The 27,004-nt window shown below is 43.2% G+C and overlaps 1 protein-coding gene across 1 annotated transcript in view; it reads right to left on the bottom strand.

Annotated features, from left to right (window-relative positions):
• Positions 1-2,023: 2,023 nt before the first annotated feature.
• The window catches only part of APLN (apelin), a 39,164-nt gene continuing 14,183 nt past the window's right edge, over positions 2,024-27,004 (bottom strand). The window contains exons 2-3 of the mRNA XM_069212970.1: positions 9,673-9,844; positions 2,024-4,009 (exon numbers count right to left, since the gene is read on the bottom strand). Coding sequence (XP_069069071.1) covers positions 9,678-9,844 — 167 coding nt within the window. The 3' untranslated portion in view covers positions 2,024-4,009; positions 9,673-9,677. The remainder of the gene's footprint in view (positions 4,010-9,672; positions 9,845-27,004) is intronic.

Raw genomic sequence — 27,004 nt, 5'->3', positions numbered from 1 at the left:
CTCCGACCGCCACGGCGGTCATGACCGACGGGCTGGAGTTTGCGCACTCCGGCCCGGCGGTCGACCCAAGACCGCCAACCGTATCATGACCCTGCTTACCGCCGCGTTTTTTGGCGGTCGGGAACCGCCATGCGAACCATGGCGGTAGCCACTATCGGGGCCAGGGAATTCCTTCCCTGGCACTGATAGGGGTCTCCCCCACCCCCCACTACCCCCCACGAGTCCTCCCCCCACACCCTCCACCCCCCCCAGAGGTGGTACGAACCCCCTGCCCCCCCCACCCCGACATGCACATACACGCACCCCGACATGCACGCACCCCCAACATGCACATATGCACACCCCCTACACACACACATACACAACGGGGGCACATACCCGCACACATACATGCCAACATGCGCACCCGCCGAACTACACACATTGCCCATAGGCACAGCAGCACCCCCCGCCCGCATGCACGCACTCACACACCCCCTCTACACACCCCCATGCACGCACACATCACACAACACCCCCCCACCCCCTCCCCTCACGGACGATCAACTTACCTTGTGCGTTGGTCCTCCGGGAGGCGACGGGAGCCATAGGGACGTGACCGCCAACAGAAGACCGCCAACAGAAGACCGCCACACAGAAATGTGGGTCGTAATTCTGGGGGCGGTGTTCTGCTGGCGTGGCGGTGGAGGTTGACCAGTCTCCACTTTCCCGCCGACCGCCAGTGTGGCTGCTGGCGGTTTTCCGGCAGAACGCTCCCAGCGGTCGGAATACGCGCAGCGGCATACCGCCGCGGTCGGCGGTCTTTACCGCGGCGGTAACTCGGCGGTCTTGCGAAAAGACCGCCAAGGTCAGAATGAGGGCCTGTGTCCTTTCACACACTTATCAGCATTTGTTGGTATCACAATACTTTGGCATAAAACGAGGCAGCTGGATTGCTAGTTGGTGATGGCAAGTCTCCCATCATTGGATATGGGAAGAAACAATTTAGGCCTACAAACAAAAAAGTAATAAATCTGTACTTTCCACTGATTCCAATTAACCCTTTCTGGTTTTCTCTGCGGTATCTATTTTAAGTTATACATCACCTCAAACATGCTGTACCCAGATTAACAAAAGGATTTAAGTGACTTGGTGGTGATGTATTATGGGCCTGCTTGTGGACTAGGTTAGTCTAATTCTGGTTGCAATCTCATGTGCTTTGAAAATGTCCAGAAAAGCCCCACAGCACGTCACTTTTCCGAGCTCTCCCTTGTTTACAAAATCAGTTCCTCGAGGGATTACTTTGTCCAGAATAAATACGTACATTACTTTCCAATTTTTCTGCGTGTTGTCGTGGTATTAAGGAGTTTGCCTGTAAAGATGTAACTATTTTGCCGATACATGGGCAACAACAATTAGGACTTTTAAAGTCGTGGCACCAGTCAGCATTCGTTCTGCGCGAATAACTACATCAGCCATGAAACCACGCCACACAGTCATCCAACGTGGGCACAATTTCCATGTACATTTAGACTTCAATTTAAAAAACCCGTAAACTCGTTTGTCACTTGCCACAATGCCTACAAATATGCCAAAGCATAAACAAAATAATTCTGTACATCTTGAAAACAGCACTGAATGCTACATCTTCAAGAACTCTAGCAAAAAAATGATAATAGATTTTCAGGTTTTTTGGGGGAAACAGGAGAGAGGTTCAACAAGAGCTCTTAGTGTAAGCTTTCACATAGCATAGAAATCCGACTGCATTTCGGTGCCTTCTTCATCCTTGGGAGGGATTGCTCTGTATTGTTCGCCGGACCACCACCACCCGTGTGTGCTTTGTAACTCGCTGTACTGCTCCACTTTTGAGCCTCCTGAAGAGGACCGCGGTGATAGTGAGACGCAATCATTCACTCTTTCAGTTCGCAACACAACACTACCTAAGGCCGTTGCCATAGCACCGGAAAGTTATCTGAACAAGGTTAAAGATACGAATCCTTAGGGAGTGAACCTTTTAAAAATGAATAAAATTGAGCTATCAATATTTAACAAAAATAATTTTATTTTCAAGTGTATATACATACATAATGCAATGGTTCAATCAAGGGGACGAGCGCTGTTGGCGGTTATGACAATGTTGTACAGATTTGAAAGGGTTCATATTTTGACAGTTACAAGTCTGAGGAGTTGCATTCCTCCTTCTGACTTAAAGTGCTTTTCAAAAGTATCCGCTCATTAATACTGAATCACACAGGAGAGCCAACAGAACCTACCTAGAGATCGATATTATCCTGTAGGACAGGAGGGCACCAAGAAAGCTCATCTGATACCAGCGAGTCAGTGTCAGCCATGCTGTGCCCTCTTCGGTTTTCTGTCTCCAACCGGACATGAGATTTTGTGTACAGACTGTGAGGATTTGAACCTCATTTCTGAGGTATTACAGGATACACCTGTGTATGGCCACTCTCCCCTCCCAACCATCCAATATTCTGCAACTCCTGGCCCTGTAAGCTTCATGTTTGTTGCAACTTTGGACTTTTTACCTGTCTTCAGTAAATAGAACATAAACAGGATTTTTATTGGATGAACACTACAACATAGTTGTCACTGTTGTTTTTTTTAAAGATTGAGTACAGATCATTTGGTTCCTCTGGCATTAACGGTCAAGTGCTATGTGTTGGAGTTAATAGAGATGATCCCTACTGCTCTCGTGGGGATGTCCAGCCATTCATAGGATATGTTTCATTTCAGTGTGTTTGGAACATCACATTTCATGACATATTTTATGGTACTGCACAAGTCAATTGTATTACAGAACAGAAAACCCAGGCACGAAACACTAGCACTCCATCAAGCTACAATATTAAGCTACCGGGTGGCTGCTGAATATTTGGAAATGGCAAGATGCTGCTCCTTTACATTCATTTTGCCTTAGAAAATGCTTCTGTTTTCCCAAAGAAAACAGCACTATACTTCATAGGATCTTATAGGCTGGACGATAGCAAGATATGTATGACTTTGTCCCATGTGTGATGAGCTACTGCTCAGGATTACCTCTATCTGTCTTGAATATTGTCCAGTGAATAAAAGACTGTTCTGCAGGGAAATTGGGCACCTGTTCCTGCAGCGGCTGAAACTGGTTTGTGCTTGAGTCTGCCAGTATAATACAATAGATCTGGAAATGAGAACTGCTTTTGCTAAAGATGGAGAGTGACTCCCACATTTTAGCTCTTCCTTTGTGATTAAAAAAACACAAACATCACCATGCTCTTTCTCAGTTCTTCTTCCCCTCACTGAAAAAAACAATAGTTTGTTGTAGGAGGAGGCTGCGTTTGCTCAGTGGAACGTTTGCTACATGCATACACATACAAGATTACACTGTTCTTCATCTTTATGAGTTCCTATTTTCTCCAGCAGACCTGCAAAAACGTTCAGACAAGTATGACTTTGTAGATCTATTCTCTAACATATGAATAACAATGTTTCTGGGTTGTCTTGTGGACACCAAATTAGAAATGAATAGTAGCTCAGCTGTATTGGCACCCCATGTGGGCGCATTTATCCATTACGCAGACACGGTACTTACATATACTCTAAGAAGCCTCTAGCAAATATTGAACTATATACAATAAAATACCCTGCCACACTTGCAGGTTATGAGGGAATGGCGAGGGGAAATATAAGTTAGACAGGGGTCTTGACAGAAGGACAAAGTGCAGTAACGTTTCCCAGTAGAAGTTTCAAGCAGTGAAACAAAAAGAAACAATGAACGCGTTGCCCGTCCACATAGGTCCACATAAAGTCAAAACTGTCTCCATCCAAGCAACTGTAAATGGTGCAACAGTTCTTTAATTCACGATGACAGAGGAAGGGCTTTGAAGAAAAGTCTGGTATATTCTTCGAGAGAAGATTCATCAGCGTTTGGTACAAGACAATTACAATTTCTCTTAGTTAGTCAGAGATTCCTCACTGCTCCAAGACAGACAAGCAGACACAGGAGATGACGGGGATATCTTCTATTGCAGGACAACTGAAGACAAGAGGAGAAGCATGTTATTAGCACCGTGCATTGCAATTAATATAAAATCTAATTAAAACTCTGCAATGTTTAGAAAGGTCATACACGTGGGCCACCACCAGCATTCTGTGAATCTGAAGCAAAGAGCAATGATTAGGTTTGATAATAGAACTCGGTCCTTTCACTGTTTCACTGAGATCAAGGTTATGGCTTAGCTAAGGAAACAGAATAATGTGAAGTTCAAGGTAAGTATAGGTTTTTTAAACATGAAAACAGCAATGTATGCCAAGTGAATGTCCTCAAGAAACCCACTGTTTGCATTAACAAGCTAAAGTTATGAGCCCACATTATCAAGTTAGATTATGCTTATGGATAGAAAAACACACAGTAGAAAGGAAAGGGTCCAGAACGCAGTTGCTACCACCAAAATGCTTCCAACAAGAGAGGATGCACAAAGTAAACCTTGAGTTGAGTATGATGTCACATGAGATACCAAGGTAGTAACCAAATTTCTATTTATCTAGATGGTTCCCCATCCTGAAGTGTTTTCTAGAGAATTATGTCTTTCCTTATCACTGTTTGATGAGCCCTCTCTCCTACTTCTAGATGTATTCTTTATTTCACTGTTGGAGTTCAGTTGGTGTGATATCGATTGAAACAAGAGGATTAAAACTGCATGTAGCCTGTAGATCCATCCTCTCACCTACTTCATAGTGTTGGTGTATCAATGGTACTGGACCTACCATAGTATTAAAATGCCCACTGCACCATGGGCACTTATTTGTTTTCCAAATCCATACCAAGATTTATTTACACATCCAGGGGGAGGTGTCAAGATATGGGATACCAAGAAAGGCAGTGTAATATTTAGGACAACAGATAGCAACAGGAGAAATCAATTCTCTATCAATCTGATGTGCAATTAGATGAAATCAGAATTCGTTCTTAGCTGGTGTGGGTCCAGTGACCAAGGGGCATATTTATACTCCATTTGCGCCGAATTAGCGTCGTTTTTTTCGACGCAAATTCGGCGCAAAACTAACGCCATATTTATACTTTGGCGCTAGACGCGTCTAGCGCCAAAGTATGAGTAAAGAGCGTCATTTTTTAGCGTGAACGCCTTCCTTGCGTTAATGAGATGCAAGGTAGGCGTTCCCGTCCAAAAAAATGACTGCGCCGCAAATGCGTCGTATTTATACTCCCGGGCAAAAATCACGCCCGGGAGTTGGCGGGGCAGAAAACCCCGCATTTGCGCCACTTTTTAACGCCTGGGTCAGGGCAGGCGTTAAGGGACCTGTGGGCTCAAAATGAGCCCACAGCTGCCCTCCCATGCCCCCAGGGACCCCCCCTGCCACCCTTGCCCACCCCAGGAGGACACCCAAGGATGGAGGGACCCATCCCAGCGACATTCAGGTAAGTTCAGGTAAGTATACATTTTTTATTTTTTTTAATTTTTTTGGGGCATAGGGGGGCCTGATTTGTGCCCCCCTACATGCCACAATGCCCAATGACCATGCCCAGGGGACAGAAGTCCCCTGGGCATGGCCATTGGGCAAGGGGGCATGACTCCTGTCTTTACTAAGGCAGGAGTCATGTAAATGGCGTCTGGGCGTCGTTTAAAATGGCGCAAATCGGGTTAAGACGTTTTTTTTTGCGTCAACCTGACTTGCGCCATTTTTAAGACGCCCTAACGCCATTTTTCCCTACGCCGGCGCTGCCTGGTGTACGTGTTTTTTTTCCACGCACACCAGGCAGCGCCGGTCTGCTTGCGCCGGCTAACGCCATTCAATAAATACGGCGCCCGCATGGTGCTTCAGAATGGCGTTAGCCGGTGCAAAATTTTTTGACGCTAAACTGCGTTATCGCAGTTTAGCGTCAAAAAGTATAAATACGGGCCCAAATATTTCCAGTATCTGCTGATTCAATAGCCCACAAAAATAGAACAACTCCTGCTAATTAGGAATTCTTGCAGATATATTAGTATGCCATTATCAGTCTTAGGTGAGGAGTAGGTGATACAAATAGAATCTTTAGGCGGCATCCCTTCCTCAAAACATTGACGGACTTCAACAATAGATAACTAATATATTACTAATGCACTTGAACGTCTGCCGCTGATAAGGTTGTCCAACAGATCAACGACCAACATTAATTCACTCCTCAGGAAACAAAACACCATCCCAATTGATTCCCTAATAGCACTGGAGTCCATAACCTGTCCCTCAGCTGAATGTCCTTGTTTCTGTCACAGAGATCTCAAAAGGTCTTGCAACACTGTGTCCATTCGAAGGCGGCAAGCTGTTTTGCTGAATTCCTTGCGGCGCTACACTAATACCTCTCTTCATCAACACACACTAAAATGTATCCAATCATTTGCGGTATCCCCTGTAATTATGTGGGTTACATGTAACAAACTCTTAAAATAAATACAAATCCTCTCAAGGACTCTATCGGCATGAAGAAATGTAAGAGTTAGTGCGCTCACTGCCATACAACAATTGCATGCACAAACCCAATGAAGACAAAACTATTTCTCTAAGTCAATGCACTGCTGACTACATCACAACTAACTTGATTATTTATCTTACATCCAAATGCACACCCTTTTAAAACAGTCAATAATAGTTCCATTCACATTTATCACTCAAACCCAAAATCAACTATGCAATTAAAACATATTTTTGCATTTAGAATTTAATACAAATATTCCCATAATTGGTCTTCCCACAAATAGTTGAGGTAACAACCTCCAGAGTACTGTCTAACCTGAACTAAGCAAACTGGCACCTTTTGTTTTGGCCTCTTAAATATCTATTAAGAGACTCCACTGAATTCAAGGTTTGGAAGCCACACTCTAACTTCATCTTGAAGCAAGAGATCACATCACCTTGACGCTGTTCACTCTTCACAGACTACCGTTTCACTATTCATGAAGACACAGAGCTGTTCAGGGAGGAGAAACTAAATACCTACACATAAACTAGTCCAATTAGTTAATGGCTGCACCCTCCTAAAGGACTCTGCATTGCTTCTCACATGCCAACACAAAACACTCCCAGGAGCGAGCGTGACAGCCTGGAAGCATTATTTCCTCCCTTCTTCCGGCACATTCCATTCACAGGTAACCAAGAGGAAAGTCTCCTGTGGATCAGGAAGTGCATGCTCCTCTCTGATAGGACTAGAGGAATCCTGCACTCTCCCTCAAACAGGATATATTTTGCTGCACTGCAGTGATGATTCCATAAACTGACTACATCAATTATTTTCCTGCATAAATGTTTTTGAGTCTTGACCAGGCATTGATGCCATCAATGGCAAAAAGTGTGTTCTGTTTTGTCGAATTTGAGTTTTGCAGAGAGATTTTGCTTTTATTTTGTAGCATACATTTACTTTTACAATTAGATATGTAGTAATGACATTGGTATGTTTCACAAACAAAATATCAAGTAGAATGGAGGTCTTTATAAAGTCTTGAAGGAGATAGTGTTTCTTCCAATCAGCAGGTGCTACTGCCATTCTCCAAAAATACATGGGCCCAGATTTAGGAGGGCGTAGCGCCATTTCAATGCCACATTAGCGTTTTTTTTTTTTTTTACGCTAATGTGGCGCTGGAAGGCCAAAAACGCTGCACCATGTATACAAAGTGGAGCAATGCTTGCATTGCGCCACTTTGTAACCCCTTGTGCCCCATTATACCTGGGCCAGGCATAATGTGTGCAAGGGAGGTTGTTCTGGTGCTAAGGAGGACGAAAAATGGCACAAAGAAATCTAAGATACTTTTTTACACTTATCCTGCAAAGCGCCTGACTAGCGTAAAAAATTATGACACTAGTACACCTGACAACAGCCATGGTGCGCCATATTTTAAATATGGCGCACACATCGTGGCGCTAAAGGGGCGCCAAAGGGCGCAAGAAAAGGAGTGCTGCACTAGGTGCAGGGCCATGTTTCATAAATCTGCCTCATAGTGCGACAAGAATGTAAAACAAAGCAGAGATGTGCAGTCCTGCTGCATCCTTTGCCTTGAACTAACCATCCCAAGGGGTAAGGTACCTAGCCATGCCCAGTTGTCATTATTATCTACTTCCCTCCTAGAATCATGTTTTTTTGGCAAACTCCCTACAGCCGAGCGAAACCAGAGTCTTTTATATACACATGTTGAACCCTCGTACAGTCCCTTTCAAACATATGTAGATGTGGTTTAAGGTGTGTGTTCCAAAGGGAGATCTGATGCCTTTTTCTTCTTTGCTTTTCTAAAGAGATTCATGAAGTTTCTTTCTGAGTTGCTTTTTAACTTCATGCAACTTGTGCACTTTTCTGTGCATCAAGGTCTGCTATAAAGTCAACACGCTGGTTCCTACACCATAGCTCGTACCATAGGAGAAACCCCCCCATTACCTTATTGCACACATGGGGGGAGTGGTTGCTTCGACACGGTGAACAGTAGCACATGGTTCCCATAACCTGATTCAAAGCTGCGTTGGGGTTTGACGGGGAAGCCTACCTCGTTGTCCCTTTGGACCTGTCACCTTATGGGCTTAGTCTTCTTTATTGTTCTCAATGGGACTGGCCTGCTCTGTGTCGTTTGAAGATCTTCACTACACTGCTTGTTTAAGGAGCGGATTCACTGTTAGGAGGTAATTTATCAATTCCTGCTTCCATGTGAGTGAACAACACTCCAGCTCTGCTTCATACCAGATTCTGAACAGGGTGGTCCATGAGGTGATCCATGGAAGAGTTTTCTTTTAAACAACATGTAAGTGGATGAAAGCGTCTACAATGTTGTATTTGCACTTCCTTCGGAAACAGCAGGTCATGATTTACACAATAAGGCTCTGCAGATTGTTGCAGCGAGTTTACAACTGGGCAACATCTGCCAGAAGTGCATGCATTGTAAGCTTTAGATAGGGGCGAGGGGAGGGGTGTTACAACGAAGGTATTATGGTAAGAAACATTTCAAATTCTGTCAATGACTTCAAAAGTTACAAGGTTGTGAACATTCACCAACATTTTCAAAGTCCATTTCTAATATTCACAGCCATTCTCGTCACCTGACTACATCAAATAGGCACACGTGGTGAAAATATTTCCTTTGTGATTCTTTGTTTAATTTACCTGCTAATGATTTGGTTAGAAATGGTGCCGCTGTGGCGTCAGGCCTAAAGCTTGTGAGTGTGTGTTATGATTACAGATAACCAACAATAAATGCATTCATAAAAAGTAACAGGTAAGCAAAATCCAAAGCATTTGCTTTTTCAGTGTGAACAGAGAAAGGAATTTGTGTGTCATAAAAAGTATTTTCCACATAAAAAAGTAAATATTTAAATGTGCAACTGTGCTTTTACTTTTACTCTTAAAAAACTGCAGGTTCAGGATTAAGGTTACAAATCATGTGTCAAGAAATCTATACACATTATATATAATCTTTATACAGTGTGTCTGAATTGTTTGTGAATTGCTATAGATAAACATTTTATCCACATGCTTTTTCTTTTTAGAACTTCACATTTTAGTAAAATGGGAAAATATCCTTTACAGCTACAAATACAGAACTACCATTGTGGGAATACTCTAGATTTAGGAAAAGGCATTAGAGAGGAGGAGGAGGTGCAACGTAGAGTGAAATATAATGATGATGAAATAGATAAGGAGTTAAAGAATTGCACAAGCAGTACCTGCATTAGAAAGGCATTGGCCCTTTGTGGGAGAGACGTGGTCTTTGTCTACGATACTTCCTCCAGTTTCCCTGCCGGTGGGCCATTCCATTTCGCACTCCCTTTGGGTTTACCAGGTTCCTAATATTATCTTCCTCTGGTTCCTTTCCATTGGAGACTTCCGCCAGTGGAGCTGTGGATGGAAAGGTATATGTTAGTGCAAAGGGTCAAGGAAGACTACTTTTCCAACGTTTCTGTTTGAGACGTTTTGATATATGTGGGTCCACAAAAATGTATTAATTCAGTGCATATTTTGGTTTTGCATCACCTGTCCATAGGCCCAGAACCTCAACTTTTGCAAAAGTGTATTCATCAAAATAATAAGGGTAAAGCAGAAAATCAAGAAGGGGCCTATGTTTGCTAAAATCGGTTAACATTTGCATTGCTCTCGTGTTTCCTCTGAAGCTGCCTGCCCCCCCTGAGATTTACAGCTCATGTAACACAATACACTTGGCCAGTGCTCTTTCGCCCTAGTATTTTGGTGCTTTTTACAGGTAGCAGATGTATAGTGTTGCACATCTCAGTGGTAGTCATTTGGTTAACCTCAGAAGGATGTAAAGTTGAGTTGATACAGCAGGATTCAAACCTCTAAATATGGGGTCATATAAAGACTTCTACAGCAGATGCTTTACTTCGCCGAACCTCCCAACTAATATTATGCCATATTTCCAATGATTTGTAAAAACGTTAATTTAGAGACATCCAGATCGTATTCGAAATGTACTAAAACAAATGTTTTTAATTCCCCTTTCATAATCATCTTAATGGTTTCCACTCTCATGATGTCAGATCTAATCCCTTAAAACACTTCTCAATTGTCGGTTTCTGGTCATCTTTCACCAACAGCCCAACTTCGAACTGCTCATCTCTGTTGCTTGATGATGTTAAACTATCAGTCATTTACACAATAAACTACATTCTTTGGTGCTTACTATTCCCAGTTTATACAAAGAATGCATGCTGCTGCTGTTGACAATTGGATTGTAATCATCATTTTGGAGGCCAGTACCTAAGACCCACTAGTCCTCTGATTTATCTCCCCCACTGGTTTACTCAGTGCTTAATTTGTGCTTGTTGTTTCCGGGCCGGCGCTCATTCTTCTGCCTCAAGCATTTGCTGAGAGCAAAAGACACATATGGGAAAGACGGAGGAAGAGAAAAACGAGAAAACGTCACAAAGGTAGAAAGCTGCAAAAGTGCGCTGAGGGAGCATGGAGGGGCTTTAAATAGATTGAAGAGGCCCGAGATGCCTTTAGGATTATGCTGCCTCAGTATTCCGGGCTCGCACGTTTAATTGCAGCAGCCGCGTGTTTCAGAGGAGGCCTTTGAGCACCGGCACATTTTAATTTACAAATTAAGCACTGGGTTTACTGCAGATACGACTATCTTCGCTTCGTCTCCTCTGCAAGGCTAGCTATGAATGCATTTGCAATTAGTCAATTACCCTATTGTTTTTGTCAAAGTGTTTTGCCATCATACACATCTTAGTTTTGTAACTCAATGTAAATGTAGAATCTCGAGCTCTTTAATAACAAACAAGATAGCACAACAATTAACGTGGCAAACTAAACATAAGTCAAAATGGAAAGTTGGTCCTTGTCAAGACTTCTGCATCGCATTACACTTCAGGAATACTCGGATAGGGGATAGCGACCAACAAAGTCCGCTTTCACTTTCGCTTATCCGCGCTGAAAACAGACCCAGCAAAAAGCAAAGGAAAACCTAACGCTTCATTGAGGCAACCCGATTCCCTTCTCCTCTCACACATTAAATAATTGGAGGGTGCATGAACCCACAAGGCATTTGGCGGAATGTTGAAACAGCAGATGTGACACAGAACCATCTCAGTTTCTTGCATCGCTGCCAAGCAGGGCTGCCTCCTGTCTCACTGGCTCCTGCCAGGTTCTTTTCCAATGAAAGACAAGCCTCCTCGTGCATTCCGCGGGTGTGAGACAGTAAAACAAAGTTTAGCCCCTCGAATCCTCGACAGATGCAACAGCTACACTACCTCCTGCTAGATATCCTTCCGGTGATTGGGCAAATGCCAATTTCTCAGTTACTAGCGAGTATGAAGGGGCACCTCCATTATCATCATTAAATTACCATGGCACAAGTTTGAATGCTGCTCGTTTTACAAGTTGTAATCGAGGTCACCTTGCAGAGGTGACAGAGCAGTTTGCAGTATGTGATGGGACCTTGAGGAAGGTCAAGGTCATCGACTGAACTCCAGTTTATTGATGAGTTATCAATTTAAATCTCATTCCCATTAGCAATGCTAATAATAATGTCATGCCTCTCAGTAAGGTCCACTGTAATTAGACTATTCTGCAGCCGGGGTTGCGTCATAATCAATCTTCGGTTGTATAATTAGTAATTTCAACAACAAAGGGATATTGTTTGTAGAGCCAATGTATCAAACGTTACTAGAAAAATGCCCCACAATTGTGCCCCTCCATGCCATGCTGTTTATAACAATTAGTTGTTGGTTCCCAATTCGTTAGTGATTGATATGGTGCACTGTTAAACTTGTCCTGTTGAGGTGAAATTTTTGCCCAGCCAGTATAAATTTGAGTAAAAACTGCAAATTAGTCTAATAATTCTGTAACAGAATGTTCCACATTATGCCACCTAACTTGATTGTCTTGCCACTCATTTTAGTCAACCCTGCCACTTAATCTAGTGAACCCTTGCTGCATAATTCCTCTGGCCCTAGTCTCAGGATAATGAACACTGAAGTCATTCGTATTTCCCCCATCTGGCAGAGCCATGCATGCAACCCGTCCGACTAGCTGACATTTTGCTTGTTAGCAAGTGGAGTAGAAAGTTCCCGTATTCATAGAAAGGCACAACCCCAGTTAATTCCTTGGGCACACAATGAGCAATCATGCATAAATCCTTTTCCAAGTGGCTGGAAGCTGTTCTCTCTATAGCAATACGCACAAAGTTCCTCCCAATGAATGTGAGCTGCAAAAGACCAGTCTGTAAAGGCTCAGTACTATGGTGAAGTGGGCTGCTTTGCTGTAATCAGGAAAGACAAAAAAGAATGTGATGGATAAGAGCCCACAGTGTTTGCCAGATTTTTAAACTACTTTCCTAACAGGAACCATTGGACTGTACAATAGCTTCCCGCACACCCAAGTGTTCCTTCCTCCCTTTCTCACCTTCCACATAGCGCAGTATCAGATTTCAATTACTTGGATTCTTATTGTATTTGTATTTATTGAAGCTTGTATATGGCATGGACTTTACCGAAAGACATGAGAGCACTTCACAAAAGTGCAGGAGGTAAGTACTGGTTATGGAACATAAAAAACCCATGAACAAACAGGTCATACCATCAGGTACATTACTGGATAAGAAGCAGTTAGCTAACCTTTGCGGTAAAGCAGCAGTAAGTAACCACAGAGCAGAGAGTACAAATACTTTATAATAGGAAAGACAGGTCAAACCGACATTGGAGATGCACAACACTCCTCACTTTAACCAAAATGTTTCTCAAGTAGAAGGATTTTGAGTTCCTTTCTGAATGTGAGCAGATTAGAGGTTGCATGAAGGTCTAGTAGGAGGACATTTCTAAACCTTGTTTCTTGCCTAGAGGTCAGAGGTTTGGGGATGGAATCAGTGTTTTTGATCCTTGTTGAGCTTGTCAGACTTTTAGCTTTCCAACCAGGTGGGAGGTAGTGGAGTTGTGGAGGAATTATGAGCAATATGTGGAATCTTAAATTTGGCTCTTACATCTATGGAGAGCAACGCAGAGAGCATATGAGAGAAGTGGCTGAATTTCCTGTGGTCTGTCACAAAATGAGCAGCAGAGTAGAGCACTGCTCTCAGAGGAGCACAATATGCTTTAATAACACCAGAAAGGAGTGAGTTGCCATAATCGCCTAGAAAGAACCAGTGCTTGTACCACAGGCTTCAAATCATGCTCATGAAAGAACAGCCTGAGGCCCCAGGCCAGCCTTAGCTGGTGGCATGTGCCTTTTGGTGTGTGCCGAGAATTGTTTCCTGAGGTGTCATTCTCCACAGTGGCCAGATTCCAGTTGAGGGGAGAAGAGGATTATAGGCACTCTTGGATAGAGAGGTTGCATTTTTTTGGATAGATTAATAGAAATTTAGTTGTCATTGGATTAAGTTTTAAGTGGTGGATAGACATTCATTTTGAACCTTTTCAAGAGAGGAGCGGAGATGACAGCTATCTTCAGGGGAAGAAGTCTTCAGGTAGATTTGGGTATCTACTACATATTTATGATAACGGAGTCCAGATTTTCCTAAAATCTTGCCAAAAGGTTCAAGATATAGATTAAACAGGGTTTTTTTCAGTGTAGTTTAATAGTTGGCCATCTGCTGGTATTATGTTCAATGTAGTTTAACAAATAGCAATCTGTTGACATTATTTTCAGTGTTGTTTAATGAGCGGCAATCGGTTGGGCATCATCCAACCAGATGTTGGATGCTGCTGCTACGCACAGACCACTGCCTATAAATGTACAGCGAGACCGCTGGTTTTTCTTTACAGGAATGGGCATTATTTGAAGAGACCGTACATGGCAGCGTGCAATCAGAAACATACTTATTCAGTTTACCTTTCATAATTCTGAAATGTGCGATTTTGAAGAGGATAAGTGCTTCACTTTTTTAGCGCTGGAAATGTAGGTGATGAAGCGCTATGAGAGTAGTCCGTTATGACAGAGAAGATGAAGTTTCGCTGAGCTACTTGGAGGATGGAGCTGGATATACGAGATGAAGAGACCAGTGTAGTGTCAAGAGGATGCATCAGAAGGTTCCTGGGAGGAGCCAGCAAACTTGTTTTTTACATTTTAAAGGAAGATCATATCTTTGCATCTTTCTCTGGACAGTGCGAATTAGGAAAGCATGACACCAGAAAATGGAAAGAAAGATGGGGCATGCGGGAGGGTAAAACCAAGGTGTCAAAGGGTGAGCGATACTGCTCCTGCTCACACAATGCTGGGATAGTCCCAGTCTCTAAAGCTATGCTGTTCAACTGACTCAATATGCGCTGCATTGTCATGTACCCGAATCTGAAGGCGCTAAGAGGTGGGACGAGATCCTGTATTGATGATTGGAAGCACAGGCATCTGGGATGAGATCTTCAGTACCTCCTATCCGTGTCATGAGACAGTCTACTATCTGGATATTTGCTGAACAGTGCTGGTACCTTTCCATGCTCTGTTGTTCACCTGTTGGTTTCCAGCTTAGGTCCTGCAGGTGAAATGTTCGTCAGCTCCTTGAATTGTGCTCCTTGAAGCAAGATCTTCCTGCCTCTACACTGGTTTGTTTCTCTTATACACCCCTCCAGGGACCAAGTAATTGTACACTATTCCATCCTCTTCGTAGCATGTGCTCAAAACGTAGGATTTGAGGTGTTACGTACATTCATGTAGCAGCTCAAGACCTATGTTCCTTATCAAGCTGCACGCAGACATCTGTCGCATTAGTCAACTTAAACGTTTACCTCCTTTCCATATATCTATATTGCCACCGGCTTTGAAATCGCTCACCCCTTGAGTGTGACATGTTCTGCAGTGAGTGTGCACCAATTGAATGCTCCATTCTCTTAGTTCACTTTAACTGTTGCTTTCCCTGTGTTTGGACACCATCTACGCATGCGCCCACTCTGTTTCTCACTGTCACTCTTTCTCGCTTTAACACTGTCTCAGTTCAAATAGAATGAACCATGGAAGGTAAGAGAGCTCCATGTGTTAAGAGACCACTGCAGGCATCTGTATGTGACCTGCAGAGAGCGAGCCCGCATTGAGGCAGGCTAGCTTAGCATTCTTTCTGTTTGAGGTCAAATGCTCGGGTACCAATATATAGGGTTATTACTAGGATAGAAAATATTTTCCTTTCTCCATTTTTGCAAAACTGCTCAGTGATACAGCACAATTAGGTTATACTACTTCGAGTTTAAAGAACAGCCCTTTTACTAACGTGTGTGTCCCTGACAAAACCTCACTTCACGGCAGGAATGGGTTTAAGGAGGGGAAATATGGGCTAATCTCTCGAGAAATGTCAGCAGTTCTAGGGCGCCGACCACTGAAGGCTCAGGGCCCATTGTGCTTCAATTAATCCTCTCCAGTGTGAAAAATGACCAATTAGCATTCGTACAAAGAGACACGGGCAGAGTTAAGCCCCTGGAACACTGCCCTGGCCCAGGGCAAGGGGGAGGGGTTACCCCTTGTATGGTGCAACATACAGTCTGTAGCAATCTGATATCTGCATTATCTCATATATGCATACATTCTTCCCCCTTGTTTCGGCCCAAAGCACTCAGCAGGGCTGGTCTGCTGCGCTCTCCATATCTTCCCTGAACAGCTGGGCTTGTCTTTAGGAAGCAGGGATGTGCGTTTACCCACCGAGCTTCCGACTGTCAGCTGAGTCCACATCGCATGTTCCTGGTGAGAAATGAAGGCACGGGCTTGATTTATACCGCGGTGCAACCGGACTCTTGCAAACTGCCCCGTCCCTCCCGCACAGAGGACAGATGTGAACAGCTGCACATCTGGAAGGGGGTCTGCAAGAGAGATCTCCGGCCACTCCTCCTGCGTGCATCTGGTCTCTGCAGGGGAGGGGAAGAGACGAGTTTAGTCCTTGCATTGGTTTGTGTCACTATTTATATAGCACTTCGCTTCAAAAATTGTCCAAGTTCCTTGAAACAACCTCTCAGCCAACACTATTTTCCAGGAACTTGCTGCTGTTTCATACTGATGCTGGTCTAGCACAGCATGTTTCACCGGTATTAACGGATTTCCATTGCTTCTTTCATTACTAACTCCATCTTTCCCTATGTTACTGGCGTTGAAAGGAGGCATGCAGATATATTCTTTCAGTATTTTATCCTGTGACCCTCAATATGAACCTAAGTGTTCTTATTCCAAGGGAGAAGAGGCAGTGTACAAACGTCACAATTTGTTCACCACACAAATTTCACCAGTTGATACCTGGCGGAATTTATTAGGGGGCGGGGACCCAAAATAGTCCAAGAGTTTCAGCTCTGAGTAGGGAAGTATGTGTTATTACTGAGCTATTTGTAATTAGGAATAAAATGGTGCATGGAGTGTTTTGCTGAAAGCCCACTTAAAATCCATGTGGTTCAATTCAGTTTTTTAAAAATTATTATTGGACAGCGCAGACCTGGTGAAAGTCCCATAGACGTCTTCTGAAGGAGGCCTTCATCTGTCCATCGAGAGAAGTGGGTTGGACTTAGAAATTATAAAAACTGTAACATCATTAAACCTAGAGAGAAATATTAGGCCTTGGGTACGTGGATTCGGGGTATGCAAACATGCAAACTTTGTGCACTGCAACTTTGTGAAGCTTGTTTTTAAAACTTTGCAATCTTCCTGAATTCCACAAACTTTGCAGAATTAAAGAGAACAAACAGAGAGCGGAAATGTCTGCTGAATATAGCTTAACTGGAATATAACTAAACAAATTATAGATTTTTAGTGGGCAAAACGTTTGCAACATATTTCTCTTACAAAACTTTTTTTTGCAACAAACTTCTACAGTGGTGTGCACTCTGAGTATCGAAACTAGAATATTGAAGGCACAGAATATCGAGGACAAACTATAAGGGGCGCAAGTTATAGTTACCTTAGGGCACGAGTTATAGTTAGTTGAAGTAACTATAACTATAACTGGTGAATTTGTATGGTTTTGTACTTTTAAAGTGTGAGCCTAACTATAACGTCCCTGTAACCTTTATTTTTTTTTAGTGAATAAGTAAATATATATATATGTGTGTATGGTTTGTAGATCATGGTGTATATGAAATATAAATAGTAAAACGTTTCTGTTCTATATGCACTTGCCTTCCAATATTGTGCCTCTTGATAATCTGTCAACGATATTCTTGTAGGTCAATTTTCTAGGGGTCGATAGTCAGAAGTATACAAACCTTGTACCTGATTAAACTGAGCCATGAAACCCGTCAACCTGTGCACACTATGAAAAGTGCAAAGTGTGCCACTTTTGAAAGTATATAATTTAGATTGCATTGGGACATTTTTACAAGTAGAGTAACTACAGGTAAAGCTCGACTGTCAGAAATTCCTGTCCTTGTGCATGCTCTGTGTTCAAAGCTGACTCCATTTAGGAATTCAATCTGCCTTCCATCAGAGACACTAGGGCACTCTGTCTCTGAGAAACAAGCTGGAACCTGGGTGTTTTGTGACCTCTATCTCACAATCTTTGTTTTGGGTAGATATACCTGCTCAGAAGTCACTGGCTCCATCGGAATTATGAGCCCCACAGGAACACCACCAGTGTGGTGTGAAATCTTTAGAAGAAACACTGAGTGTGAAATGAGGACTAACCAGGGTGACCAAGTGAGGTATTTCTGATTTCCCTGGTATTTCCTGATTTCTGAGCAGCTCTTACTGCAATCTCCGATCACTGGAAAAACACTAGCCTTCCCTAGGGTTACAGATGCACATGGAAGGGCGGAGTTTGAGGGTGGTTGCTGGGAGCCTCGTGATATTCATGTTGATTAATATTTTATATATTGAGAAATAAAACCTTTTAGGGTCTCTGCTCTTCCTATTGGCAGACCGAAGGTAATGGCAAAGACGTTCCCAGCACAGAGTTTCCTTCACATAGCCTTCCTTTCTGGTTAGAAGGAAGTGTATTGATGTATTTACTCAATGTTTCATGGCGAATATTAGCGCCGGGAACAAGAATGCATACTACGCAGGGGCATAATGCAAGACCCCGCAGCCCCTGTGTTGAAGGGGGCCCTCAATCTTTCAGTGAGGGGGTAAGAGGGGGTTCAGAGGGCACCCACAACCCTTCAGGGGCCCCCATTCAGCTCAAGGCCATTAAATATGTGAGATATTGTTCACATTCCTGCGGCGGACGCCATGCTGTGTGGTACGCCACAGACATTACGGTGAGCACTGCAGAAAAGGAGACACTGTTATGTAGTGTGCCATGCATGCAGGAAGGCAATAAGGTGACAAATGGCCATAAGATGAGCGGGCAGAAAACTGGATTTAGAGAGAGAAAATATTTAGAGAAGAAAAGACCACAGTTTTTTTTACCTTGAATTGTTGGAACTCCACAGGATCAAGCAAATAGCGAAGCTGTTCATCTGGCGCACAAAGGTAACTATTGGCATGCTCAGTGTCAAGCTGACACTTAATTGGGGCCTTGTTAATAGGGTTTAACTGCAGCCATCTCTGCAGGAAGGCGCGCTGCGTAGCTGCGCGCGCTTTTAGTGACGTGAATTGTGTGCAGGATAATTGTTCCCCAACTGTTCCGAGCGAGCCTGTATAATGCCACGGCAGGCATCCGCTGACAGCATGGAGTACGCTTCAGACTGGCGAGTGCTTCTGGCTCCTGTCAGAACCCCGAAGTGGCTTTTACCGCCCGCAGCACGGACTCCTTTGTGGAGAAACGCGGTGCTTTAATGGCCAAGGGTTGACGATGTCTGCTGAGGGAAGTCACCACTGGCCTAGCTGCCGCTCGCCTCTGGGTGCTTTAAGGGTGTCACGGCTGGTGGTTTCAAAGTTAATTGTCGTTTAAAAAAGATTGGCCGAGACTGAGTTGTTGTTAGTTTTTTAATCAACCCTGCCGCTTAGAGAGCAGCCCGTTCACTAACTCAGTGACATTGGGGATCATGATGGGGCCGCGCTTCCTGATCTGACATAAGTTTACATAGGCTGCCTCCCGATACTTCTACTACCCAAGATAGTTCACTACTAAGCAACAGCAAGCGTAAGCTAATCAATGCCTACCGACCACCTTGACTCCAATCAATAAGTATCCCAGAACGTAATGGAAAACCCAGTTTGCAAAAACGCTGCAGGGCCGTAGGAATGGTAGAACTATTTTATATAAAATGCTCTTAACGTGACATAACACATACTCAGAGGTCTTGTGCCGAGTTGGAGTCTCCTGGGAGTCACAGGAGCCAAAGTGGCTTGTGTTGCACCTCTCCATCAAGTAACTGGGGGCTTGCACAAGCAATGTGTCTTTTTTTACTCACACATGCTCTTTTCATCCATGAGGAGGAAACACTCAATACCAAGAAGATTAGCAAGCAGGAAATTTGATAGAAAAAAATCCTTATTTAAAAACAGGTGACAAAGCACAAACACATGTATGAGTGTGACTTTGTAGTTCCACGTAAATAATCCGTGTCCCTTGGAGGGGTCGCCTAGGTCCTTAAAAGTACAGTATCTTTGTTTTGAGGCTTGCTAGGAAAGCCTTCTGGCAGGTGGCAGACGTGTTTTATCACATTTATTTTGCTACTAGAGTTAATAAGTACTCGTTATTTCTTTAAAGACACTCTCCCACCTGGAGACGGCCTGCTGTCCCAGTCCTTCCTTCTGGGGGCTTGATGGCTAGCATGATGTTACCCAGAGGCCTTAGACTACTAACCAGGAGAAGTGCCTGGCGCCCACCTGGAACTCTAAGGAGATTGTTTGCTATAATTCCCCTTTTGGTGTACGCTGTCGCATATCACCTTGAAGCCCCACTGGGCTTACAGAGCTCTAGTCCCAAGACAACGTTGTATCACATACTTTCTAAATGATATGTTTTTATGTGACATAAGTCGAGGTGATTCAATGTATGTCCAACATTTGAAGCTGCTGCAAACACAGCAAACATTATGGCCAGGCCATGTAAAATAAACTACTGCATGTGAGACAACCATGTTAGAAACTAAGGGCCTGATTTAGAGTTTGGCGGGTGGGTTATTCCATCACAAATGTGACAGACATCCTGTCCACTACATTACGATTCCCATAGAATATAATTGGATCATAATATGGTGGACAGGATATCCGTCATGTTTGTGACAGAGTAACCCCATCCACCAAACTCTAAATTAGGCCCTCAGTTGTCTCCTTAAAAAATCTCAGTCTTATGCTTCTACAATTTGTATTAATTTCCAAAAGTACAAGCAAATAGACGTGTGGTACAATGTATGTCTCAGTAAAAACATGCAGAAGTAAGAGTTTATGTAGGGCATTACCATTATCCCTGACACCATGAGTATTCCAGCTCAAATGATTACTCTGATGTCATCACAGCCTTCTGCGTGCTTCATGTCAATAAGACATATGGTATAGGTTTATGCAAGTAACCAGAAGGGACCTTAATTGTCACTTGAAGATCATATAAAAAGGGATCATGTTATCAAGAAGGCATCACTCTGGTCCTTGTCACCTCCATAGTGTTGCCCATGGTCCATGTCACACACAGAGGGTTACTCATGTCTCAGTCACATACTATGCACTACTCATTGTCCATGTCACCTATTGGTTGCTGCTCGGAATAAATGGCTGAGTTTAAAATGCATCAGTCTTTGTCAAAAAGCTCTAAAATGCTTTCTATTGTAGACAACTTGAATTTAGGAGTGCATACAACAATCAGCAAGCTCATCAAAGAGAGATTTGCAGTTTAAAAAACATGGGGTTGCACAGATGATTATACAAGATTCCTCTTCAGTAATGACTGATACAATGTAACACCACTAAGCAACACTTTTGCTAACATAGAGAAAATGTGAGTAGATAGGAGATTGGGCCCATGTGGTATGGATTCATGGCATTTCGCATGGTTCCAGATAACCAGTGTCTACATTATTTCAATATAACTTAATTGCATGTACATTTTTCTTGGGGAAATCTTAAAGATCAGGAATGGCTCCTGCCCTTGTGAACCTACAGTGGAATTGCCTGCCTCTAAAGATATCTTCAGAAATTCAATTTGTGTTTGATTCAGAAACAAACTGAATGTTTCCTGATGCATAATCATCTGCTTGGGCATAGCCGAAATCTGTAACTTTTTACCTGATTTAGGAAGTGTAAGGAATTACAAGCTCATTCTATAAACTTTGTAACTTCCCTGGGGTACTCCTACCTTACCTAAGCTTATGATTGTGTATTCCTACACTACAGAAATTCTGCAGGCATTAACAGGTGTGGCTGCTGTCAAGAAGGGGTGGGGGGCAGCGTATGGAGCAGGGAACGGGCGGCATCGCACAGAGCAGGGTGTGCGGGGGGTGCAATAAAAAAATAAATAAACTTACCTGTCACCTCTGTGTTCCGCCGCTCCAGCTGCCTCTCGTCTTCTTCCTCCCTTCCCATCCAATCCCAACGCTTCTCTCATGCAGTTACCAGCAGGAGCGAGACGCTGGGATTTGCCTGAGCAGGCAGAAATGCCACTCAGGGAGGGAGTGGGACACTGCCCTTAGTCTCCACCCAGCTGTGCAACACAGCCGGTGGAGAGTTCAAAGTTTCCATATCAGTTTGTCCAGCCTCAGACGGCAGGCAAAACTGATATGAGCACATAGAAGCGCATCACCACTCCTCTTCCACTTGTTGACGTGGAGGATGCTGCCCCCACCCACCCAGTATTTTATTATCGTTTTATTCTTCTGCTTTCGTAGGCGGGGGTGGGGCAAGCATCCTCCACATCAACAAGTGGAGGTGGCGTGGTGGTGCGCTTCTAAGTGCGCATTTCAGTTTGAATGGCCGGCCAAACTGAAAAATACTTTTATTACCTCTTTATTTTACTTTCCACAACAGGGTGATGCTCCTCCGCCATAGCAGAGGGGCCGTCTCTGGGTGTTAAGTTAGGATATTTGTAAGGTGTCCCAAATATCTTTTCCCCTCTTTTCCTCACACATAAAACATGTATACTAGACCTGAGTGGAACTCATGGAGTTTAACTCTGCATAATTTTGTGGAGTTACAAAAAAACTCTGCAAGATTCCACGGAATTCTATTAACATGTAGATATAAGCATGTTATGCACGCTGTTGGTGCTGTGATTTAGCACTGGGAGATGGTTCCATGCTGAAAAATCAGCACAAACTTCACCACACGGAGGTGTAGAGGGCACAAACGGTCATGACCTGAGGCAACCACCCATGCTAGAGAAATATCACCAGGGTGCCCTCCAAGCAACTGAAAATCATGCTAGAGGATGCCAAATCTCACTCATGCTCACTAGCTTGCTGTTTGCGAGCTGTGTGTGAGAAAAAACTCTGCCACGTGGTTGGTGGAATACGCTGGAACTCTGTATTTAAAGTGTAATGCGAAGTGGTCAAAACTCTGCCAACTCCACCAGTGGATTGGAACATATTGGCCACCCCTAATTTCTATGAGAAGAGTTATTTTCCCTCACACGTCCTAGATTAATGGGTTTATTCCATGCACTTGCTCACGTTCACATTCACACATATGCCTAGTTTAGTTTTTGAATATCCATGCTGGCATTATGTGGGTGTTCAGATCATTTACATGACCAACTCCTGTGCCACTCCCCTTGGAACAATCCACAGGTGACTGCAGAAAAATCTGCATATGCAGCAGAACTTGTGCACTCATAAGTGACATCTACACACTCAACAGTACACTGAACCTCCTTCTGTATATCCAGTTTGGAATATGTGTGCACAGTGTTTCAGTTGAATTACTCACTGTTAAAGTGTTGTGAATTGGGCTCTTCTTATATCTCTATTTCATGCGTATTCATATGGTATCATCTACTGAGGATACTTGAGAGCACAAATTAAATCGCCAATTGTGCCTTTGTGGGACTGGTATAAGCAAGACACTTTTTGGACACCTAGCTTTCAACTGGCCCTCTGTCCGGTATGTGACCTCAAACCAAGCTTTTTAGCCAACAGAACCTAAATTAATAGGACTTAGATTTCCAATTGTGCCATGATAAGTATGGGTTTACAAGTCTCTGCATGCTCAGTGCAGTTAGCTAAAAATTAGGGATGACTGAAAGTCATGGAGGAAGTTGACAGATATTTGAAGACAATATAATGGAATATTCTCTTAGAAATGTTTCACAAAGTGGTACATTCCGTATAGTGAAATGGACCCTCTCAACAGTTCGGGGTTCTCCATCTGCATTAGCCATCTGAGAGGTCTGTGGTCTGTCTGAACCCAGAAGTGAATCCCAAACAAGTATGGTCTCAACTTCTTCCATTGCACCTTTGCACTCCCATCTGTTGCTGGGGGAAATACTCTCCTGCTGATGAAGGGTAAAGGGTGGTTGAAGCCCTCGTCATTCAGCTGTGAGAGAACAGCACAAAGGCCATGTCTGATGCATCTGTCTGCAAGATGAACTCTTAGCCAAAGTCAGGTGCCCTGAGCACTGATGATGTGCACATTACCTTCCCCAAGGCGTCAAAAGCTTTCCAGCCTTGATTGGAGTACTCAGGGCACTTCCTTTGAATACACACACATTTTCATAGAATATTTTGAAATCTTCGATTTGGATTGCTGAATTCCTATAGTCAGCATCACCATTATGTTATCCCCACTCCAAGGGTTGTGGTGTACTCTTTATAAATCAAGTTTTTCATTGAACTGCGAGTTGCCGGGTCCATTCCTGGACTTCCTATGCATAAGTTCTGTGATCAGCATTTAACGACGAGTGTTCAGCGCCTGGCTACTCCGGGTCCTAAGGCATGCAGTGTCCAAGGACAAAGAATGCAATAAGACACCTTCTGCATGACCATTGTTCTGAAGGCACGGATAATCTAATGAACACGCACAGTCTTTTCTTGTGGCATCTGTCACTTTGGAAACAACAAATAACTGAAAATCCTAGTTTTACAACGATGTGAAGTAAAGTCATAAAGGCAGGAGCTGCGGACTGCGTTGATTTTAACAAGCTATATTTAGTGGTATTTAGGGTGCCTGGGCTATTTCATGGAAGGGGTGGGCAATACATGTATAATCTTGATTTGTTTTTTTGCAAGGGAAGGTCTTCCTAAATACGAGGGCCATGTGCAACTCGGGCAAAGCCTGGGCAAGTAATCTATTGGCTGTAAGGATGTCTGCACCAAATTAAACATGTGCAAACCTGCTTCTGTATATACATATCTTGCATTCAGGCTGTCAGAAAGAACTTTTCTTATTGACGACTAAGGCTTCTTAAGGATAAGAAAAAAAATATTTCCACGAAAAACTAAATTATTCGGCCGTTTTACTTACTCTCAATTTGATATTTTGTATATATTTTCTTCCTCCGGTGCATTGAATACATTTTCATATAAATTGTGTTTAAATAATGAATAGTATTGTAAAGGTATCATTCCACATCGCATTTCTTGAGGTTATGATAAAGTGTGGCTCAAGGCTCAAGGAGGACCTCCCGAGGGTCTAGAGAGTGCTTATGACCCTCTGTTCCCCACCTTCTGTGGCCTATGCAAAGAGTAAGAAGTTGCAGAAGGGACACCAAAGAACTTTAAAGGATACTTAGAATATGGTGGACAGTCCGCTCGTCCTCCTGGTCAGCAGAGGGATGTCCTCAACTCCTCTGTAAAAAGGCCGCCCACTTCACTTAGAGATCTCAACCAGTCAGGGGTCTCTGTCATTCTTCGAGGGATCTCTGTGTTTTTCCTCAGCTGAAGGTACTGAAGCTTTGCAGACATGGCATCATGTTTAAAGTGTCTGCTCAGCAAAGTATATTGTTTTTGAAAGGCAAACTTCCAAAGGGAAGTTTTGACATTAAAACACAAAATAGGAATGCCCTTAATGTACTGGGAGTTTTCTTCCAGTGGATGGAGGTAATTTCTTTAGTTTCCTATTCAGGACCGCCAGACTTTCCCAGGTGTTCCCAAACAGGAACAATTTATAATTGAACAACTGCTATACTTGACCAGTGGACCAAAGGCCCATGGGTCATCAGTTAAAGGTGTCTGCCAGTTGAGCCAGTGGAAACACAGCAGTCTGAAACCTAGTGCATTCCTGACTCTAAAGAGAGATGGAGGATTCCTAGTCTGGTGAATGGAAGATATATGAATTTTTGTCAGGTATCCTACATGATACAGGATATCAAATTGACTTTTGTTGGTTGTTGGTCTTTCACTTTGACTTTTTTTTTTCTATGCATTCTGGTGTATGCAGACCACTATTTATGATAACAAACAAATGCAGCACCCCCACCATAAAATTGACATTAACATGTGCATGTCAGGCAGTGGAAAGCTTTTGGCGAGCACAGCCGAAGACGTACGTGTAATAAAGGTATCAGAAGCTGCTACTATAGCAAAATGCAGGCAGTAGTAGGTGTGTTATACTCAATGCTTAATTTGTAAATAAAAACATGCCAGTGCCCAAAGCCCTCCTTTTAAACACACAACTGCTGCAATTAAATGTTCGAACATGGAATACTGAGGCAGCGTAATCCTTAAGTCATTTCGGGCCTCTTCAATCCATTTACAGCCACTCCCTGCCCCTTCAGCACACTCTTGCTGATTTCTGCTTTTTCCTATTGTGATGTTTTTACGTTTTTCTCTTCCTCGGTCTTTCCCATATGTGTCTTTTGCTTGCAGTAAAAGCTTGAGGCAGAAAAATAAGTGCTGGCCCTCAAAAATAATTGCTGGTGCCCCACACTGGAAACAACAAGCACAAATTAAGCACTGGTTATACTTCAGGACACAAGGGCGTCAATACACCCAGGTTTTTTATGCTACAACTATGTTTTGAGAATAAAGCAATGTCCTTTACTGAATAATTAAAGGATTACATGCGCGTTAAATCAAACTTTTTATAATCATTCAGCACACACTCTCCCAAAGTAAGGTTGTATTATATTGTCTTGGCTATATATTGGTTAGAGGGATGACAATCAATCTTAGGCTGTTATTGGCTAGAGCTAAAGATGCAGAACAACGAGGGCTACTGTTAGACTCTCTGACTAGTGACAAAATGGACAATAACACTATTTGTGGCAGTTTTAGTACTTGAGCGCGAATAGCACAATGCAGAAGCCCGCTCTTTCTCTTTTCATCTCAACAAGTAGTAACAGTAAGCAAAACATGAAAAAGTAAACAAAATGTGCAGTAATAATGCATGCAAAATGGATGCTAACACCATTTACACGAGTATTCCCCATTTCTGGTCTAGTCAGTTCATGTACTTGTAAATTACAGAGTGCAAATTCTATTAGTAATAGGGAATGTTTGCACCTTTGATTTCTGTGGGATCTAGATGAGAAGACGAGTGTCCAGGAAGGGCCCAGCCCTTCTAAAGATGGAATTACCACAAAATAGCAGGGGGTTGAAATTCAACCCTACTGTGAGTGTGAACAGCTAACCTGGCACTGGTCTGCTTGCACATAAACGCAGTTTTCTAAGTGTCGACTTTAAATAAATCAGACACAGAAGTAGGACACAGCTGTGCAACTCTACTGCAAATTAGCTTCTTGTACCGTCTATGTTTTTTACTTCATCGGGATGACTCACGACGTGGAAAGAAAGAATCACACTTCTTGGTCGTTTCCATGATGTATATGAA

Source organism: Pleurodeles waltl, chromosome 2_1, assembly GCF_031143425.1.
Source record: "Pleurodeles waltl isolate 20211129_DDA chromosome 2_1, aPleWal1.hap1.20221129, whole genome shotgun sequence".
Classification (NCBI taxonomy): Eukaryota; Metazoa; Chordata; class Amphibia; order Caudata; family Salamandridae; genus Pleurodeles; species Pleurodeles waltl.
This window is presented reverse-complemented; position numbering and strand designations above follow the sequence as displayed.